The 22,963-nt window shown below is 39.8% G+C and overlaps 1 protein-coding gene across 1 annotated transcript in view; it reads right to left on the bottom strand.

Moving 5' to 3' along the window:
• phkb (phosphorylase kinase, beta) overlaps positions 1-22,963 on the bottom strand; it is a 149,354-nt gene that overhangs the window by 49,926 nt on the left and 76,465 nt on the right. Inside the window, exons 16-21 of the mRNA XM_055648385.1 lie at positions 16,329-16,384; positions 16,003-16,096; positions 8,007-8,090; positions 6,820-6,924; positions 4,228-4,310; positions 4,034-4,124 (exon numbers count right to left, since the gene is read on the bottom strand). Coding sequence (XP_055504360.1) covers positions 4,034-4,124; positions 4,228-4,310; positions 6,820-6,924; positions 8,007-8,090; positions 16,003-16,096; positions 16,329-16,384 — 513 coding nt within the window. The remainder of the gene's footprint in view (positions 1-4,033; positions 4,125-4,227; positions 4,311-6,819; positions 6,925-8,006; positions 8,091-16,002; positions 16,097-16,328; positions 16,385-22,963) is intronic.

Raw genomic sequence — 22,963 nt, 5'->3', positions numbered from 1 at the left:
GAGGAACCCAGCAGTCAGGCAGCTTCTGTGGAGGCAAAGAGGTGTTCGAAGTTTTGGTTTGAGACCCTGCGCCAGGAGATAGCTATTATAAAGCGTTGAGGTGAAGGGGTGAAGCAGGAGCTGGCAAGTGATAGGTTGTCAAGCTGCGGAAGATTTGTTAGGTCAATCTCAACTCTGTAATCTCAACTGAGGCGGCACGGTGGCGCAGCGGTAGAGTTGCTGCCTTACAGCGAATGCAGCGCCGGAGACCCGGGTTTGATCCTGACTACGGGTGCTGTCTGTACGGAGCTTGTATGTTCTCCCCGTGACCTGCAAAGGTTTTCTCCAAGATCTTCGGTTTCATCCCACACTACAAAGACGTGCGGGTTTGTTGGTTAATCGGCCTGGTAAATGTAAAAATTGTCCTTAGTGTGTGCAGGATAGCATTAATGTGCAGGGATCGCTGGTCGGCGAGGATCCGGTGGGCCTGTTTCCGTGCTGTATCTCTAAACTAAACTCTGCATTTGTATTCTGGGTAATTATTTCGCACCTTCACTTTTTCCCTTCAATTTCAGTGGATAATTGAACGAAATAAGAGAGTGATGAAAAAAAAAACCTGGGCATAACCAATATGAAGATTTCAGTCATGATTCTCAGATTACGGTGACTCGATGTCAACAAAAATTATTTTAAAGGCAGAAGCAACCAGCAAAATCATAGACTGGAAAGTTCCCATACTGTTGCACGCTGGCTGAGAGGGTTCTTTAAAGAATTATCGGAAATCCACATCAGCTTTGATCCAAAACTACCTGTGGATATAGGCACCACGTATCAAGCAAGGAGCATTGCCTCAAAGGAACAAATTATTGGCATTCAGGGTTCTTTACCATTTCAATCCGTTGTGTTAATTAGTCTGCCTGGAGGCACTACAACAGATTAATGTCTGTTTAATAATGGAGAAACATTCCAATTATTCCAAATAAGGCGGTTCTTGAGATTCCCTTAATTTAATTGTTTGAGTTAATACCAGCTAGAAACATAATGACCAACAACTGATCCAATAATAGATCCAATCTCTGCAAACAAATACAGTTTTCAACCAATTAGTCGGAATTCTGGGTTATGGGAAAAAAAACTGTGATGAATGCATGTGTTCTCAAAACCAATATCCCTTCTGGACACCATTCAGAGCCACTGACCTCTGTATCAGTCAACCAGTGACAAGGGAATACTTCCATCAAAGCTCACAACATTGTTAATATAAAGACTACATCACTCTGCTTTGAGCACTATACCATTATCACTCTAGATTTTGTGATTCCAGTGAAGAGGAAGCCTTGACAATAAGTCAATGTTACAAATGGCTGTTGTAACAATGTGAAAGGGATCTATTTCTGACAGGGAAACTTATTTAGTAATTGACTTATTTAGTAATTATTTAGTAATTGACTTATTTAGTAATTTAGTAACTGTTCCAGCTGCTACGGTCAGGCAAACGCCTCCATTGCCATGCTGTGAGAACGGAGAGGTTGAGAAGGAGTTTCTTCCCAGAGGCCATTCGGACTGTAAATCTCACCAGGGACTAACTTTACTGAATGTTTATCCTTCCAATATTTAATATGTAAAAGAATATGTGTGTGTTTATGATTGTGTTTATAGTTAGTTTGGTTGTTTGTTTGTTTGTCTTTTTGCACAAAGTCCGCGAGCATTGCCACTTTTCATTTCACTGTACATCTCGTATGTATATGTGACGAATAAACTTGACTTGAGTGACCCACAGAGATTAATTCACTGTAGTTAACCATGGAACAATAAGCATGATAGCCTAGTTATCACAGTTATCTGAATCATCTTTGGAAATCTAAGCAATGACTGAGTACAACTGAAGAAGCATTACCTTATTCTATCTCCACATTTCAGAATAAGTGGGAAATTCTGCGAACCGTTCATCACATGTGTTATGAGGCTGTGCAACCTGCTAACAATCTGCACCCTTTTCTATATCCACCTTTGTAATATTGTCGTATTCTCTTCCTGCCATATTTCATCAGCACTGACACCCTCTTCCATTTATGTTGCAATCTTTTTCCGACTATAATTCCAATTTATACCATGCAATGAACTTGAACTCACAAGCTCCGCAGCCCACGCCCAGATTCATAAAACATAGAAAGGTACAGCATAGGGTAAGGCCCTTCGGCCCCCAATGTATGTGCCAGCCTTGATGCCAGATTAAACTAATTTCATTTGTGTCTATGTGATCCATATCCCTCCATTCTCTGCATATCCGTGTGCCTATCTAAAAACCTCTTAATCGCCATTACTGTACTGTATCTGCCTCCACCACCATCTCCCTACCTGCTTCCACTACCTGCAACCTCCGGCAACCACCTGCAACCTCCGGGAACCGCACGGAAACCTTGGGTGGGCGCAAAGTCTCCAAAGGTTTCCGTTCAGGTTTCCTAAGTGGGACAGGGGCATTACACCTCAATTTCCTTGCCGACCAATTCTTGCTCTTGATCCAGCAACACCTCAATTTTAAGATTCTAATCTTTGCTTTCAAATCTCTCAAGGTCATGCCCTTCTTCCAGCCAAACTATTGAGATCTTTTTAAACCTCCATTTCTACCTTCCTGGTTTCAGTTTCTGCTATTATTTTTCATGTGTCTAAACTCTTAACACCGTAGTATGCTGCCTAAATATCTCTATCTCTTTACTTTCATCTGAATGGCATAATCCTAGAGTCCCCTTCCCAACGGCACTGAGGAAGTACTTCACCAGAAGGATGTCAGCAGTTTAAGACTGTTTACAAAGGGTGAGGAAGGATGGGTGACATACGCTAGCCATGCCCGTAGTCACTGATTGAAAAAATGAATGAAATAGGAAAGGATTTCTGAAAATGTGTCACTTTTTTACTTACCTGTCGTGAAGTCTCCTTACATGATCATGAGTAAGTTAATGGTCCCATGAAGTGCCTTGGGAATATATTAAAATAACTAGACCCAACTAGATTAGCCTTCATTCTTTTCTAGGCTCATTTTTATCTATCTCTATTCATTGTATAGAGGTGTAAAAGCTGATTATCCAGAAAACTTCCCATCCTTGATCATATTTTAGAAGCAGGGAGCAAGTAGATGTACTGAATTTCCCAAGAGAAAAATAAATCAAATCTGTGTTGCAAATGTTCATTTTTTTCATTGTAACATTGGAAATCATTCTGGCAGGCCAATTTATCATATTTCCATCTGTATGTTATCATTTAAAAAAGCACTAACAGCTGGAATAGGATGTGAAGAAACACTTGGATTTATATACCGCCTTGCACCTCTTCCCGTTACCTCAAAGTATGTTACAGAAACTGCAAACGTATCATTACATGAGAGACAGATGAACCAATTTGCCAACAGAAGATTGCAACAAATAGTTAGCTGACAAGGAACAGTTTATGACGTAGTTTGCAGTATGATCACTGGTCAGGATATCAAGAACATTTCCTCAAAAATAATATATAAAGCCCCGGTCCCACTGTACGAGGTAATTCAAGAGTTCTCCCGAGTAAAAAAAAAAAAAAATCGGACTCGTTGTAAGTACGCAGAATGTATTTACCGGGAACGTCGGAGTTCGGGACGTCTCTTAGCGGCTCGTGACGCTAACGGCAGGTACCCGGGAAACACGGTAAACTCGTGAAGATTTTTCAACATTGTGAAAAATTTCCACGAGAGCCCCGAGTACCCACGAACGGCCATTGCCGTAATTCTCCGAGTTTGAATCAGGGGAAACTCGGGAGAACTCATGAATTACCTCGTACAGTGGGACAGGGGCTCAACTTAGCAAATCTCCAAATAAATGAACACATTCATTATTCGTTTAAGGATCTATAAACTAATTGGGCTGGAGTCATAAGAGACTGTAGATGCAGGAATCTGCAGTAATAAACAAACTGCTGGAAGAACTCAGCAAGATGAGCAGCATCTGGGCATTACTGATATCCACGGATTGTAATCATGATTGAATTTACACCCCCATTAAAGGATCATGTTTTGACCTTGACATACCTGAAGTCTATCGACATGAACTTTTACTCCCCCAACCATGCCATTTTTAAAAGCTGCCAACATGTCCAAAATAGGATTGAGTCGACTCCCCCTAAAGGAGAAAAAACGATTCACCGATTTAGATTTAGGAGTAGTAAACCATTAGGAGGAAAGAAAATGCAATAGAAAGTAATCCTAACAGAAGACCATCTTACTTGATGTTGTCTTCACGGATTAGAACGAGGAATAGTGGTCGGCGATTCATCTTCCAATATTGCTTAATAAACAGCAGTAAATTCTGTGGATCAAAATGATAAACATTACAGGAATTATATACATTTCAAGAAATGATAGTGTCATTATCTACAGTGCCATCCATAATGTTTGGGACAAAGGCCCATCATTTATTTATTTGCCTTGGTACTCCACAACTTGAGATTTGTAATAGAAAAAAAAAAAAAAAAATCACATGTGGGTAAAGTGCACATTGTCAGATTTTATTAAAGGCCATTTTTACACATTTTGGTTTCACCATGTAGAAATTACAGCTGTGTTTATACATAGCCCCCCATTTCAGGGCACCATAATGTTTGGGACACATGGCTTCACAGGTGTTTGTAATTGCTCAGGTGTGTTTAATTGCCTCCTTAATGCAGGTATAAGAAAGCTCTCAGCACCTAGTCTTTCCTCCAGTCTTGCCATCACCTTTGGAAACTTTTATTGCTGTTTATCAAGATGAGGACCAAAGTTGTACCAATCAAAGTCAAAGAAGCCATTGTGAGACTGAGAAACAAGAATAAAACTGTTAGTTACATCAGCCAAACCTTAGGCTTACCAAAATCAACTGTTTGGAACATCATTAAGAAGAAAGAGAGCACTGGTGAGCTTACTTATCACAAAGGGACTGGCAGGCCAAGGAAGACCTCCATAGCTGATGACAGAAGAATTCTCTCTATAATAAAGAAAAATCCCCCAACACCTGTCCGACAGATCAGAAACACTCTTCAGGAGTCAGGTGTGGATTTGTCAATGACCACTATTCCCAGAAGACTTCATGAACAGAAATACAGAGGCTACACTGCAAGATGCAAACCACTGGTTAACTGCAAATATAGGATGGCCAGGTTACAGTTTGCCAAGAAGTACTTAAAAGAGCAACTACAGTTCTGGAAAAAAGTCTTGTGGACAAATGAGACGAAGATTAACTTATATCAGAGTGATGGCAAGAGCAAAGTATGGAGGAGAGAAGGAACTGCCCAAGGTCTAAAGCATACCATTTCATCTGTGAAACACGGTGGTGGGGGTGTTATGGTCTGGGCATGTATGGCTGCTGAAGGTACTGGCTCACTTATCTTCATTGATGATACAACTGCTGATGGTAGTAGCATAATGAATTCTGAAGTGTATAGACACATCCTATCTGCTCAAGTTCAAACAAATGCCTCAAAACTCATTGACCGGCGGTTCATTCTACAGCAAGATAAAGAAGGGTTTTGGCCCAAAACGTTGCCTATTTCCTTCGCTCCATAGATGCTGCTGCACCCGCTGAGCTACTCCAGCATTTTTGTATACCTTCGATTTTCCAGCATCTGCAGTTCCTTCTTAAACACAATGATCCCAAACGTACTGCTGAAGCAACAAAGGAGTTTTTCAAAGATAAAAATTGGTCAATTCTTGATGGCCAAACCAATCACCCGATCTGAACCCAATTGAGCATGCTTTTTATATGCTGAAGAGAAAACTGAAGGGGACTAGCCCCCAAAACAAGCATAACCTGAAGATGGCTGCAATACAGGCCTGGCAGAGCATCACCAGAGAAGACACCCAGCAACTGGTGATATCCATGAATCGCAGACTTCAAGCTCTCATTGCATGCAAAGGATATGCAACAAAGTACTAAACATGACTACTTTCATTTAAATGACATATCTGTGTCACAAACAATATGGTGCCTTGAAATGGTGGGACAATGTATAAACACTGCTGTAATTTCTACATGGTGAAACCAAAATGTATAAAAATGGCCTTTATTAAAATCTGACAGTGTGCACTTTAATCACAGGTGATTTTTTTCTATTTCAAATCTCAAATTGTGGAGTACAGAGGCAAATAAATAAATGATGGGTCGTTACCCCAAACATTATAGAGGGCACTGTACATGGTGGAGTAGAGCAAGGTGCTATTAATATACTGGAGACAAAAGATACTGCAGATGCCTGAATCTTGAGCAAAACACTAAGTATTGGAGAACTCAGCAGATCAGTGGAGGGAATGGACACGATATCTCCAACATGATTTTTGAAAGACCCTCTCCCATTGTTACACCTCTGTGATTCCCTAGTCTGAAGAAAGGTCCCAATCCAAAATGTCACCTGTCCATTCCCTCCCCAGATGCTGCCTGACCTGCCGAGTTCCTCAAGCACTTTGTGCTTTGTACTAATAAACTATCATAATTTTATTCATATCCACAAGCAATATTGTTACTGATTACACCGTTTCCAGTTTATTGAGTTTAATATGGATATGAAATAATTTCAATGCAATTGTTATATTTTATAAACACTTAAAGCCTTGAAATATAATTGAATTGATCTTAATGGCATTTATGTTTTTTTATGCAAGAAATAAAACCAATAATAGAATTGATTCAGGATTAAGTATGTATAAATATTATTTTGTTTTATTTGCACGGTAAGTTATTTGCATATCAATTAACAAAGTTGTGGACTGTACTTTAGATAAAGTGGAATTTAAAGGGTTTAGCCGCCACCAACAGTTCAGATGGTCGATAGACTCTTGCAGAATACCTTTATGTCATCAATCAGCAGCATGACGTCTTGAGCCATGTAAAAGTCACTCAAATCAAAAACAATGGGATAGCAAACAATTGTTTTTCCTAGAATTCTGTAAAGCTGTGGATAAAAGCAGAATTTAGATGTTATTTGCATTTCAGGACATAGATGAATGACCAAAAAAAATCTAACAAATGCAATCTGGCTAATTTTATACATTCATGCCATTTGCATTATATAGTTGCTTTCCTTCAATTACTAGATTCCTATCAGATTTAACTCTAATCACTAATCATCTTGATATGAATACACATGAAGATATTAAATATCATGAGTGATATTTGTGAGCTAAAACCAGACTTGGAGAACTAACAAACTCTTAACATTTACAGGGTACTTCAAATTAAGAATGTATTTTGAAATTAATCTAAACATAGGAAATTCGAATGAATTCACTTAATTCATGCAATCTGAATTATTATTCTTAAATAATGTGTGTTTATCACAAAAATGGTCAAAATATAAAGCATTATAACTAAACATTGCCCTGCACCTAAAGCTAAATCCATGCTACTATTTTTCATCTCTTCCTTGGGTCAAATAATTACATTCACTTTTTTTTGGCATATATCGCTTTCTAGGTTCGATAATTAAATGGAACTAGCAAGTGGTATAATTTCACTTTTAATATTTAAGGAATTGACAATTTCTTGATTACAGTCTAATAACTGCGAAAAAATTAATACTAAAATTTTGGGAAAAAACCAGCAGCCCCCACAATTAAAATGTGGATTACCGAAATGACTGAGACCTTGCATTTTGAAAAAATAAGATGCGTCTCAAACCAGAATTTTTTGTTAGAATATGGTCTCCATTTATTGAATTTTTGAAAATGTAAATTGATTTAACACAAAATCAGAGTTGAAACCTGAGTTTGGGACTGGATGAATAGTTACACTTAACATTTCCCGGATCTATCTCCATAATCTTGTCATTGGTAGTTTCCTTTTTTTTTCTTCTTCTTCTCTCTCTCTCTCTATTACTTTCTCTCATCTTTTTCTCCCTTTATCTTTATTCTTTAAAATAAAAAAACTGAAGCTATGTAAGAAATCTGTAATTAAATTGTCGCTTGCTGTTATTTGTATACATGCTTCTAATAAAAATATTTATTAAAAAATATATACATTTAATGAATTACTTACCTTTGATGTTCCAATACATCCAATAGGTCTGTTGGGTCTTCCAGACAAATTAAGTTTTTTATTTACACCCAGATAGAGGTAAGCCTGCAAGCACAGCATTCATGAAAAAATAAAATTTCTTTCCAAATGTCTTCTACAAATTGAATGGCACCAATTTAATTCTTCAATAACATTTTCAAATCTAGTACGTGTAGGTATTAAAGCAAGCGGCATTATCATAATTTTAAACTGTGCACCATCCACATTTTAAAAAATCGAATCAATAAATTCACCATATCACTCAGGGACATAGCAATGTACAGTGCTGCTTCATAAGGAGATACATAAGCAAGCGAGAATACACATCATCAATCTGGGCAGCTTTTCAAACATTTTCTGTGGTTCCACACAATCTTTCTCTCCCACTCCCCCTCCATTCTTAATTTGTTTTATTAGACACCGACAATAATTATCATATTTTCTTAAGTCAGGAACATCCATACTGCATTACTTAATACATTCTCCACCATAAAAATGTCATATGCTTAGCACATTTTGACACAGCAAAATGTGTTTCTGGGCAGCACTGCAATGTATAAAATCCTTATCCCCTCCTCTGCAGGCACTGAATAGGGAGATAAAGTAATTCTGCATTGAGCATGTGATTATGCAGTCTCCAGAGTTTTAAAATGTCTTCAACCAAACATTATAAAGCAGATTGGATAATTTATTTTAAAGCTGCAATTGTTTATAAAGGGCTTTCCATTTTATTTTATCTCCTTTCTCGTTACTACTCCCTTGCTTATTTCTTTGTCCTAATTAAATCTTCTACCTTATCTCTTTTGTTCCGTGTCTTTTCCCCTCTATAGCTCATTCATCCTCTTTGCCGTTTCTTTCCTGCTGATCTTGCTTCTTCTTTTCCTTCAAGCCTTGTTTCCTTGCTTTCTTCCATTAGCCCTCCCCGATATCCGATTCGATTTTCTTCCTTCAGTTAACATTGCAATATTCAACCACCCAATTTCGGAATATATTTCATTTCGCCCCTTTACCTGCTCATATATACTTCGTTATATCTCAATACTGCATTTTGATATATTGATATTGCTTATTCTACTATTTACGAGGTTTTGATGGAAGTAAAGTCACTGATGAAATCTCTGAATGTAATAAGGCAAAGGACATTGCCCCGAGGAACTCCTGCAATGACGTCTGAGAATGACTGAGGACCAACAACATAATCAATGGAATTCTAGTTGCCTCATAATAGGAAGGACATGGAAGTGTTGGAGGGGATACTGAGGAGGTTTAACGGAATGCTGCCATAATTAGGTGATATTAGCTATGAGGAGATGTTGGACAAACTTGGATTGTTTTCTCAGGAATGGTGGGCATTGAGGGAAGATTGGATAGAAGCATACAACATTATGAGAGGCATAGATAGGGTAGATAGTCAGAGCATTTTTCTCCAAGTTGGAAATATCAAAGATGAGAGGGTATAGCTTTAAGTTGAGTGGGGCAAAGTTTAAAAGAGATGTGCGGAGCAAGTTTTTTTGCACAGAGGGTCATGGGTGCCTGGAACATAGTCCCGGGGTGATGGTGGAGGCAGATACTATAGTGGCGTTTAAGAGGCTTTTAGATAGGCACATAGATATGGAGGAATATGAATCAGGTGCAGGCAGAGGAGATTAGTCTCTTGGCGTGATATTTGACTCTGTGTTGAAATTTGACAAACAAATTGTAAATTGTAAATTGTAAATCTTTATTGTCATTTCCTGAGTATTCGCATACTCAGAGGAAACAAAAAAACGTTTCTCAACCAGTGTCCGTTCAGTTTTCGTTACAAAATAAATAGCAATTAAAATTAAAATACAGTCATGAACAATTTAACCCTCTAATAACATTCAATAACATTCAACAGCCGTTCCGACCGGCAGCGGCACAACAGTGGCTCTGCTGCAGTGTGGGGGGTTTGTGCGCGATACTTGGCAGGGGGGAAAGTTCATTTAACAGTCTTATAGCCTGTGGGAAGAAGCTGAGGAGCATCCTGCTGGTTTTGCAGCTGATGCTCCTGTACCTCTTCCCAGATGGGAGGATGGTGAAAAAGTCATGCGATGGGTGGTAAGGGTCTTTGATGATGGAGATGGCTCTGTTGATGCATCTCTTCTTGTATATGTCCAGCAGGAAGGGGAGTGGAGCACCAATAATCCTGCTTGCGGTCTTCACTATCCTGTCCAGTTGGTGCCGTTCGTACGCCTTGCAGCTCCCGAACCAGGAAGTGATGCCGTATGTCAGTGTGCTCTCGACAGTCCCCCTGTAAAAAGTCCGTAGATGTGTGGTGGGGAGGCCTGCTTTCCGTAGTCTTCGGAGGGGGTGAAGTCGCTGCTGGGCTCTCTTGACCAGAGCTGTGGTGTTGGCCGTGGACGTCAGGTCATCAGACAGGTGTAGTCCCAAGAACTTCATGCTGCTGACCCTTTCCACATCAGCTCCGTCGATGTGCAGAGGTGTATGGTGTTGTTTCTCCGCCCTCCTGAAGTCAACCACCATCTCCTTAGTTTTTCCCACGTTAAGAATGAGGTTGTGGGATTTGCACCAACCTGTGAGCAGCTCCACCTCCATCCTGTACGCCGATTCATCGTTGTCACTGATGAGACCCACTACTGTTGTGTCATCAGCGAACTTGCTGATGAAGTTGTTATTGAGTCTGGCAGTACAGTCGTGTGTCAGCAGACTAAACAGAAGGGGGCTTAGGACACAGCCTTGGGGTGAGCCAGTGCTCACGGCTATGGTTTTTGATGTCCTACTGCCCACCCTGACTGTCTGCTGCCGCTGCGACAGGAAGTTCAGGACCCAGCTACATGTGCCGGCATCAACCCCCAACAGCTCCCAACCCCCAAACAAGTCAATGCCGTGGTAAAAGCTAGCTTCTTCCAGCTTCGGACGATAGCTAAAATAAAACAATTCCTCCAATCTGACGACCTCGAAAAGATCATCCACTCATTTATCTCCTCCTGCCTTGATTACTGCAACTCCCTTTACACTGGCATCAGCCAATCATCAATGTCCCGCCTGCAATTGGTGCAAAACGCCGCAGCGAGACTCCTGACGGGCACCAGAAAAAGGGACCACATCACCTTGATTCTGGCCTCTGTCCACTGGCTCCCAGTGCGGTTCCGAATCAATTTCAAGCTCCTTCTTTATGTTTACAAAGCCCTTAACGGGCTTGCCCCCACCTACATCAAAAATCTGCTAACCCACCACACCACCTCCAGGTCCCTCAGATCGGCCGACTTGGGGTTACTGACCATCCCGCGGTCTAGGCATAAGCTCAGGGGCGAAACCGCTTTTGCGGTTGCAGCTCCTAGACTATGGAACAGCATCCCTCTTCCCCATCAGAACTGTCCCCTCCATCGTCTCTTTTAAGAATAGACTTAAAACTTATTTCTACTCTCAAGCCTTTCTTGAGGTCCTCCGAGGGAATGCTGTATGTATTAGTATACAAACTTAAAGCACAAGGCATTGGGGGTTCAGTATTGACGTGGATAGAGAACTGGCTGGCAAACAGGAAGCAAAGAGTAGGAGTAAACGGGCCCTTTTCACAATGGCAGGCAGTGACTAGTGGGGTACCGCAAGGCTCAGTGCTGGGACCCCAGCTATTTACAATATATATTAATGATCTGGATGAGGGAATTGAAGGCAATATCTCCAAGTTTGCGGATGACACTAAGCTGGGGGGCAATGTTAGCTGTGAGGAGGATGCTAGGAGACTGCAAGGTGACTTGGATAGGCTGGGTGAGTTGGCAAATGTTTGGCAGATGCAGTATAATGTGGATAAATGTGAGGTTATCCATTTTGGTGGCAAAAACGGGAAAGCAGACTATTATCTAAATGGTGACCGATTGGGAAAGGGGGAGATGCAACGAGACCTGGGTGTCATGGTACACCAGTCATTGAAGGTAGACATGCAGGTGCAGCAGGCAGTAAAGAAAGCGAATGGTATGTTAGCTTTCATTGCAAAAGGATTTGAGTATAGGAGCAGGGAGGTTCTACTGCAGTTGTACAGGGTCTTGGTGAGACCACACCTGGAGTATTGCGTACAGTTTTGGTCTCCAAATCTGAGGAAGGACATTATTGCCATAGAGGGAGTGCAGAGACGGTGCACCAGACTGATTCCTGGGATGTCAGGACTGTCTTATGAAGAAAGACTGGATAGACTTGGTTTATACTCTCTAGAATTTAGGAGATTGAGAGGGGATCTTATAGAAACTTACAAAATTCTTAAGGGGTTGGACAGGCTAGATGCAGGAAGATTGTTCCCGATGTGAGGGAAGTCCAGGACAAGGGGTCACAGCTTAAGGATAAGGGGGAAATCCTTTAAAACCGAGATGAGAAGAACTTTTTTTCACACAGAGAGTGGTGAATCTCTGGAACTCTCTGCCACAGAGGGTAGTTGAGGCCAATTCATTGGCTATATTTAAGAGGGAGTTAGATGTGGCCCTTGTGGCTAAGGGGATCAGGGGTATGGAGAGAAGGCAGGTACGGGATACTGAGTTGGATGATCAGCCATGATCATATTGAATGGCGGTGCAGGCTCGAAGGGCCGAATGGCCTACTCCTGCACCTAATTTCTATGTTTCTATTTATGTATCTATGTATGTATTGTTGATCTATGTACCATGTTTGTAGCATGTTAGTACCTGCACTAATGTAAAGCACTTTGGTCAACGAGAGTTGTTTTTAAATGTACTATAGAAATTAAATTGGCTTGACTTGACTAGTCTAAATGGCATCATGTTCGGCACAGACATAGTGGGCCGAAAGGCCTGTTCCTGTGCTGTACTGTTCTATGTTCCATGTAACTACGCTGATCTCCATGTGAGCAAAGTATGACTAGACCTTTGAGTATTATGCGCTTGATGCATATTGGCATTAGGGCTCCTTGCTTTTGCACTTGGTCAATGTTACATTGATCACAGGGCCAGTCAGTCTCATTCCACCTCTGGAATTCACCTCTTTGGTTTATAATTGGATCAAAGCTGTGAGATCCTGGTGTAAGTGGGGGTGATAATTGGAGGTCAATTATTCTTTAGGTTAATTTTCTGATAAGAGCAATATGTTAAGCAGAGTACATATGGCTTTGAGTATAGTTCAAGACTTGATTACTATTCAATGAGAACTTTTTACAAAAAGATTGCATGGTGTAAAAACAATCTATATATATATATATCTCAAACACTTTGCTTGTACAAAATGCACAACCATTGCACTTTGCATGGAATTTGTCACATATGACTGCTACTCTTCAAAACTGGAAACAAATATAGAATATTGGTTTTCACTTTAAATGGCTTTGCATCGATATATTTCAGCAAGACATCCATGCAGCCTTCCCATGTAGACAAAACAAAAACTAAATTCAAACTGTTACTATTACTTCAGGCAAATAATACTCCTCAGAAATAATGACTGATCTACGTAAGAGTTTGGGTCGATGCTTAATTTGTCAGGAACCTTCTCATGGTCAGAGCTTATAATGTTTACGCTTCGAGTAGCATTCCCAAGAGGTTAGTGACAGTTCCTAAACGGCCACTAGAAATGCTCAAATCACTCCCCCTAGCTGCCAGAGTTGTTTCTATGCACTCACTTGCATACTTCTCGACCTCATGTGTGAGCTGCCATCTATCCCTCTTCTTCTATGTCCCAGCCTGAATTTCTTAAAACCTTACAATAAATAAAATTCCCAAATATGAACTAATTTTACTCAGGGGGTGAATCTGGCTTCAGGAAGACTGCAGAAAATGGACTGCAATGTGCAGAATCTGAAAATAGACCAAATGAAGACCAACCTAACTTGGTTAAACACATGTGTATGAAGGAACTGCAGATTCTGGTTTACACTGAAGATAGACACAAAATGCTGGAGTAACAGCGAGGGAGACACAGAGTAAGGAAGAGTAAGGTATGAGAACGAACCATCAAAAGGGATGATATCCCCTTTGATGTCTCGTTCTCACACCTTACACTTCCTTTTCTCTGTGTCTCCCTCTCCCCTGACTCTCAGTCTGAAGAACGGTCTCGACCTGAAACGTCACCCATTCCTCTCTCCAGAGATGCTGCATGTTCCGCTGGGTTACTCCAGCATTTTGTGCCTATCTTTGGCTAAATACATAAATGCATGAGAATAAACAAAAAACTTGGAATCTAAAGCATGTACCTCATGGTGGCCTTGTTCACAGATTTGGAATTCAAATGTAAAAGAACCTTAAAGAAAATAATGATATAGACTGTCTTGCTCATTACTCTCATATCCGTTTCCTGCTGATTCTTTTACAGCAGGGGCTAACGTTGACCCTACCATGACAGAAGGCTGTTGTCCTTTAATTGATAGATTTAGAAAACATTGGCAAATTGTGCCAACTTCATCTATATACGACATTCAATACAGGTAAGATTGGGCTTTTTTGGTTTTCAAAAGGCTTGTTAAAGTAGTTCTAACTTGTGCACAAATAAAATTTGATGTTTAGTTCTAATATTTACGTTTTGTATCTGCAGCCTTCAATGCGAGCAGTTGCTGGAAGCAACGGTATATCCTTGGGTAAGGAAAATGAAATACCGTGAGCCACTTGGTTGCAGCAAACCACTACAAGACGCATAATGTGCACAAAACAAAACCAGACAGAGTGCCTTACTTCAACGAAGCAAGTCGACTCTGCAAGAACATTGGGAGTTCTACCAAAAGTGAGAGATTAATCCCTGCCTAGTCAAGCAGTATCCTTGCAAAGATATACTCAGTGAATCAAAGCTTTCAGCCAACACCTCTGATCCCACTGGCGGTACATACCGACCAACAACGCCAATACAATGCTGTACAGTCTACAATCTTTAACTCCCCCGCTGACCAAGACGCAAGTCTTCAGGTCAAATGTATGCTGATCACCATCTATTACATTGCCCTCATTCAAATCCATGTTCCTTTACGTTAAACACCACTGACAGCAGAAAAAGCACAGAAAACGGAATCAAGGGATATGGGGGAAAAGCAGGAACGGGGTACTGATTTTGGATGATCAGCCATGATCATATTGAATGGCAATGCTGCCTCGAAGGGCCGAATGGCCTACTCCTACACCTATTTTTTCTATGAATACCCGTCACTCTCATAAATCTATCAAGTCACCAATTTGCACAAAGCAATGCTACTCTTTGTTAAAATGTTTACTTTAGTACATTCTGAATCATAATTAACTAAAGTATAACGTACACCTTGAATAGATCATTTAATGTCCCTAAATTAAGACAAAGAATCACATTCTAACTTTTGGTCCCATATTTTGAAAAATCAGGAGTCCTCATCTCTATCATTTGTTCTTACTATTGTCGAGGATGATTTTTGGTTGATCCTTCATTCCAGCAAAACATTGCTGCTGCCAGAATAAAGCCCAAATTAAATCCCTTAATTCACTTGAAGGAGAAATACAACACTCTGTACGTAATATGCTCATATACATCATAACAAATAGAGTTCCTTAGTATGATGACCACATGTAGTCGAGTTTGATTTCATTCACTCTGTAATTTTATGCATCAGAGAATTTAGGCAAATCACTCTTAGCAAAACAACAAAAACCTTATCATGTAAAGCAGTTTTATATTGTTGCCAATAACATTTTCTGTACAGATGATCCAAGTGCCCATCGGTATTCACGGTAGAGAGATGAAACACAAACACGTATATTGGAGAAGATTGGGACAAACAGTTAGAAAGATGGAGCATTTATGGCAATCAATTTTTGGGAAATTTAGTTGTTATTCCAGTGCAGCTTTTGTGCAGTTATGGGACCGCTGCCATGTATCACAATGCTTAATGGGTTGTGTTAGAAGGAGAATGTTGGTTGCATAGCAATATAATCACACCTCCATTTACAAAACAATAAACGAACATTCCTGGTGTAACAGTGCTGTTTAAATAGCCATAAACCTATCGAATGCAACCTTCCAAAGCGAAGATGCTACCGTTTACCTTCACAAGCTCCTGTTGAGGCCATATTTGGATAGGCTCCACTTGCTGAGGTGTCTGTGTCTGTATTCCAAATGTGTTGAGGAATACTTGAAGTCTGCAAATATAAAATGGTAATTTACATTATAACACAGCGCAATAATAAAAGCCTTGTAAAATGCTGCAACTGGTTTATTAATGCAAAACATTAATGCCTACGGACACGATTTATAACTAAATTAGTATTCTCAGTGCGATTGTTGTATAATCATTTGGCTATAGAACAAATAAATACTGTAGATAATGCAGAAGCTTATAATAGCCTGTCTAATGGGCGATGCTTCACATACCGCTGGCTTTCAGCAATCAGGGAGACATGAACTACCACATCGTTTTCTGAAAGACCCTGAAAAACAAAATAAATCATTGTATCAGAGAAAATAATAGCAATATTATATTAACTTAGAATTAGAAGCAAATGAAGTATATCGATTAGTCTGCATCACAAGGACATGCTGAGTTCCTCCAGCACTTAGTTATTTGCTGATATTGATTACTCTGTTCTGTTACACTATATACCACCTTATGATCAATTCAGATCTGCTGACAGAGCATTGCAGCAGTCTGCAGCTAAAGTCTATTAATCTAACAACTTCCCAAAGGGGCTTAGTGTCAGGGTTATTTTATATGATGCATAACTGGTATTTGGTGCCATACTTTCTACGTGATCAGTAGAGTGTCTCTTTAAGGTTCTGCAGGTAATGGTGTAAAGCAAATACCATTTGTGATACATTATATATTATTCACCAGTTATTTTTACTGTCAGTACAAATGCACCAGAATTGTCTTAAACTGAAGATATCGATCACCCAAACATGCAAAATGCTACTGGACTAATGACATGGTGTCATTTCTTATTGATGCCTCCTATACATCATAGAGCTAAAGCAGATCTTTATGCTGTTAATGTGTGAGCTTCTAATCAGTCGCATTGTTGAAAATTAAACCCAAAGCAGAGTCATCTATTAAATCCACAACCATGGGAGACTGCTGGTGAATAATGCAGCCTAGACTTGTGCATTCCTGCCAAGAAGTGTGTTGCACAGGCTGGGGAATGAAGGCAGACACTTCCTTTCACTGTGTAATATTTTTAATGAAAGAGAATATATAACTATCAGTAAAAATGTTTAAAAGATTTACAAGCAATTGGTTTGGGCAGAGGGGAGATAGGAAAAAAAAAGCTAAACCTTCAACATAAATAACTATTGCTATAATTTCTCCAATTTGCTTCAGATTAGCGAGGAGCTTTGTGCTTCTGACATCTTTCAGGGAGAGTAAAAACATGTATCCTTTCTTCAGTCTTTCGTACTGACCTCAAGGCCACTGCAAGTTTATTTTCAAAATCGCTGCTGTTTACTCAGCACATCAAGATTTTCACAAATCGTTCAAAGGATCTGATCTTTGCTTGCTTAGATTGGTGAAATGCTGCTACCAAGCTATCTCCATATGTGCTTAAAGTAAAAGACAGCTTACTAAGAATGACCCCTTCCAACAGTGAGGGCTTTTTTCTCACGAGGAATGAAATGATGAAGGAAAAGAAAATGTAGCTACCACTTTGATTTCAGTCATTTTGTCTATTTTAATCCATACGGCTTGAAAGCCACGAGATCCTATGCAGCTCATTATCTGAGAAAATCGCAAGCTTTTTATTTTGGACTTCAAACGTTGTTGTTTTTATAAATCATTCCCATCCCTTTCCCTTTATCCTCAGAAGATACTTTTATGGTTCTACATCTAAATCATATCAACAGTCTTTACAACAAATATTTTTGGAAATATTATGTCATTATGGTTTTGTTTGCTAATGGCTGACTTTTCTGTTTTGGCAGTTCTTTGCTGCCAATGGAAAAGCATTACACTTAAATACTTTAGAACTGCTCAGGGTCCAAATTAAGTTTGGAATTTATTGTTTATTTAATCCAAAGGCCATTATTGCAAAAGAAATGGATGCTCTGTAAATGTATTCAGATTTTCAACGACAGTTCATCAGAACTCTGTCATATTTCTACACAAAATATAACCTAGTTAAGTTTTAATTTGTTTTAAATCATACTGCTTTAACTATCTGACAAAACTTGATTTGTATAATATTGTCAGGTGTCCTAAAGTACCATGAAAAGCTTTTTTTGTTGCATGCTATCCAGTCAACGAAAGGACTATACGAGATTACTATTAAGCTGTCCGCAGTGTACAGATACAGGATAAAGGGTATATCATTTAGTGCAAGATAAAGTCCGATATAAGATAGTTCAATGGCCTCCAACGAGATAGATGGGTGGTCAGGACCGCACACCAGCTGGTCAGAAGACAGTTCAGTTGCCTGAAAACTGTTGGGAAGAAACTGCCCCTGAATCCGGAGGTGTGCCTAATCAAACCTCTTGTCTGATGGGAGAGGGGAGAAGAGGGAGTGACTAAGGTAAGACTGGTCCTTGATTATGCTGGTGGCCTTGCCAAGGCAGCGTGAAGTGTAGATGGAGTCAATATTATTTCAGAGATGGGAATGATGGATATTGATATAGAAACACGCCACATTGATTTAGAGGACTTTCATACTGTTCTACAATTAGTCTGGTCACTCGACTAATCACATTGCAATCCTTTTTAACCTCATTTTTCAGCCAAACAACTACCAGATTCAAAGGATCACTCCTGCCATTCCTAGCCTCGCAAGTACGATGTTACATTAAAAGCATCCCTCCCTTCATTCCACTATTCAAATAGCACTAAAATCCACAACACATCACACCTTCTCACTCAACTCCTGGGAGGTGCAATCTCTCTTATTCCTACTGTCCTCAGTCTCAAACAGTTCATCAATGTTTCACTTAGACTGTTTGAGACTGTGGACCTTATTGTTTTAAAGAGATTGAGAAAGAGGTTAGCATGCAATAAAAGCTTTTCACTCTACCATGGTACACGTGACAATAAACTAAACTGAATTGAAGTGACGCCCAGGATTATAAGTAGCAATAGACTCCAAAATAACAAAAAAGATCCATAACAGAAAATGAATATTGCTTAAAGAATTGACATTAATAAATGAATGTAAAGGGAGGTACAATGGAGCACCATGTCCTAATCCTTTCTATTTTACTGAGATTATTTTTTAATGCTTTCAAGTGAAGTCAATGACAAGTTACATCTGAAAAAGTATCAAGGAAGTGATTAATTTTAGTTTTAGAGATGCAGCGTGGAAACATGCCCTTTGGCCAACCGGTTCCGCGACGACCAACCATCACCCATTCACACTAGGGACAGTTTACAGAAGCCAATTAACCTGCAGACTTACTTTGAGATTTAGCAAATTGACAGCATTTAAAAATCGATTTTTTTCCATGTATATGTCTAAGATTTAAAAATATAGACTAAAATACTGAGGCCTGTCCATTTCCAGCAATGTTTTGAAGTGCACCTGTATAAATGCAATTAAACATTCAGAAATAAACAGCCATGGTTATTTATTTAATGACTCCAACAGAATACTACACAGAACTGTCACCAACAAAGTACTGCGCCCATATTGGAAATATTTGACCTACACAGGCTCATTATATATTTTTAATTTTGATGACAGTAGAGGCTGCTGTTGAGTTTGCTCAAACACTATACCTTTGTAACTGCTATGCCTGACCTTTGGACTTTGTACTTCAAGTTTTGAGACTGATTTGAATCCTTCCTGCTCTGCCTCACATGTTGCTTTAGTATTCAGTGTTGTTCAATGTGTATTTGCACAACTTTAAATGTGTATTATAAACTAGGTGGGATTGTTTCCAGCAAACCATTCATTTTACTATGCATTTTAACAAAAAGAAAGCAATTTAACTTGCAGATTTCGATATTTCAAGTCTTGAACCAAGCACTTTAATCAGGTTGGATCATTTCAGAATAAACAACCAAATAAATATGCACTGTTATTACACAAACATTAGAAAAAGTTTCACAGTGACATTAACACAGGTTCCACTTATTCAAGTGAGTAGCCTGAAGCCCAAAGTGACTCATATAGCATGTAATCAAAAGTAAGCAGTTATTTTTGGAACTCAGCCTCCAGTTAAATGCTCTATTTTCTAATCTAAATTCACATCTTTTATTGTCTATGAAATAGGAGTAAAATTGAAATGTGGAAGAACTGGTTACAAACATGAGGATTTGCTTCCACATTTACTACTATTCTCGTGAATTATTAGATGATTTACACATTGGAGTAGGGAAGTTTTTAAAAAAATGTTCTTCAGTGAATTTTATTTGGACTTATTTGCAATTGTTCCGGGCAGTGCATGTTGTACAACTGTAAACATCGCAGTTTGAAAAGAAAAGAGCAGTGCCAGCAGAAATATAAGTAGATATTGCCTAGGGTGCAGCATGTTCAAACCTAAATATAGGTCTGCATCAGTGAAAAGGTTAAAGTTAGCTGATAACTGTACAAGACTTCAAGATGGTGCCAGCATTAGAATTTCAGTATTCCATTGGGTGAATTATTCAATGTCATTCGCTACCATAATGTGCAGTGAGAGGAAAAATAAAATTGACCTTTCCCAAGACTACGTTTTGAATTTGCATGGATAGTTAGAAATAGAATAGTCTTCCCTCACAAAATCCAGAGCCCCAAATTTGAAAATTCAGTCATAAATTTTACTTTCAATCTTCATACAAAACAAAACTCACTTTTGGCATCAGGCCGCCATATTTATATCATATTTATCATGCAAAATTCAGATTTGTACTTTGGCTGACCCGACGTCTTATTTAATGCTAATTATTAAAAGTTCCAACATATTTTCAATAAATATATGGAGTGTGAGAATTGCTAGCAAAGATGCCCATCAGAGACTGCCATCAACCACCATTATTTTTCTTGTAAAAGGAGTAATACGATCTAATTATTTTAAAAGAGGAAACCCATTTCCATTGATTCTTTGAAAACATTATAGCCTACATTTTCTTATCATCTAGCGGATACTAAGATTGCTGCCCCAATACAATAACAATGATTGCCAGGACATTTTGTGTCTGTAAGATTTAATCAGGCACTCACTGCCTGGACAAAGGAGGCACTGACAATACATTTTCCAATTATACACACGTTGGTGCCATTTCTCATGCAACATTGCTTTAGAGGATAGACACAAAATGCTGGAGTAACTCAGCGGGACCTCTTTGCTGTTCTACAGTGCCTCTATTGTGGGCACTCTCAAGCATTCTGACCTGAAATAGCACCCCCTGTTCATCTCCTCCAGAGATGCTGCCTGACCCACTCAGTACTCCACTCCAGCACTTTGTGTTCTATGCCAGATTCCAGCATCTGCAGTTCCTTGCGTCTCAGGATGTTCATAGTGCTGTTGCTCACTAACACTCACACTTTCTATTTTATCTTCTGCAGTTTGCTACTGAGCTCTCGGGTTGTTTGTTCTGAAACCTGCTGCCAATGACCCGTTGCCATATCAAGTGTGTGCCGGTGTACTGGCATGGCAGAGAGGAAGCCCAGAAATGGTCACATTTCCAGACTCTCCCAACACCATGATCCTGCCTCATCCTATCCCAGAAGAAACGGTCTGGATCATGCTCAAGCCTTCTTCTCCTCCGCTTGCAATCCACACGGCCACAATGACCGATTGCAGTCCGCAAATTCAGAAGAGCATGGCACATGGCTGCATGTCGTGAAGCACAGACTGGCGGCACGCAGTGACCAGACCGATCGCAAGGGTCCACCCTGTCCTGCATAAGGGACTTGCTTTACTCTGAAGCCGCTTCATCTGTGTCTAAATGTCTCTGTAATCAGAGGCAAAATTGTTGAAATAAATGTAAATAATTAACAATAACCGACCAAAAGACTGGCTTGGTGGCAGGTGGCAGAGGGTGGGAGTGGAGAGTTGTTTCTCAAATTGAGGGTCAACAATCAGAACATTTTTCCCCCAGGATGGAAATATCAAATACTAGAGGGCATAGCTTTAGTGTAGAGGGGCAAGGTTTGAGGAAGATGTAAGTTTTTTTTTTTACACAGGTGAGTGCCTGGAATGCACTGCCTGGGTGGCGGTGGAAGCATATACAATAGTAGTGTTTAAGATACTTTTGATAGGCACATAAATATGTAGGGAATGGTGGGATATGGATTTTGTGCAGGCAGGTAAGAGTTGGTCTTGACATCACATTCGGCATAGATATTGTGGGCCGTAGGGCCTTTTCCTGTGCTGTGCTGCGCTGCAGAGACCAGTGCCGGTCCTCTATCGCTTTTCCTCTATATTAATGACGATTAGGATAAGAATGTAGATGGCATGATTAGTAAGTTTGCAGATGACACTATAATTGGTGAAGAAGCTTGTCTAAGACTACCACAAGCCATAGATCAGTTGGGAAAGTGGGCAAGGGAATGGCACGTGGAATTTAACTAAAACAAGAGTGAGATGATGGATTTTGGGAAGTTTTCCAGCGAGAAAAGGAGGGCGAGAAAGGACACGATATACATATCTATATAATTAAAAGTCTCATCTTGACCACTTCCTGTCTGTGCAGTATATTGATTTTAGATAACGCTACCCTGTATCGCTGTTATTTTTTGGCCATCTTACTCACAGTCCTCCTCCGCTGAGCCAGCCCCGAGGATTTTTCCCATCGATGAACAGTATAAAATGTTATGAGTGTTTAAAAACATGACAATTCCATGAGTTGTTTGGCCTGCTGCCCTGTCTGTGCTTGAAACTGCAAAGTCCGACGTGTGTGTGTGTGTGTGTGTGTGTGTGTGTGTGTGTGTGTGTGTGTGTGTGTGTGTGTGTGTGTGTGTGTGTGTGTGTGTGTGTGTGTGTGTGTGTGTGTGTGTGTGTGTGTGTGTGTGTGTGTGTGTGTGTGTGTGTGTGTGTGTGTGTGTGTGTGTGTGTGTGTGTGATGAGTTTTAAGGGGGATATGGGGTTAACTTTTCCATATAAAGAAT

Source organism: Leucoraja erinacea, chromosome 17 (assembly GCF_028641065.1).
Source record: "Leucoraja erinacea ecotype New England chromosome 17, Leri_hhj_1, whole genome shotgun sequence".
Classification (NCBI taxonomy): domain Eukaryota; kingdom Metazoa; phylum Chordata; class Chondrichthyes; order Rajiformes; family Rajidae; genus Leucoraja; species Leucoraja erinaceus.
The sequence above is the reverse complement of the archived record's forward strand: the minus strand, read 5'-3'. Positions and strand labels throughout refer to the sequence as shown.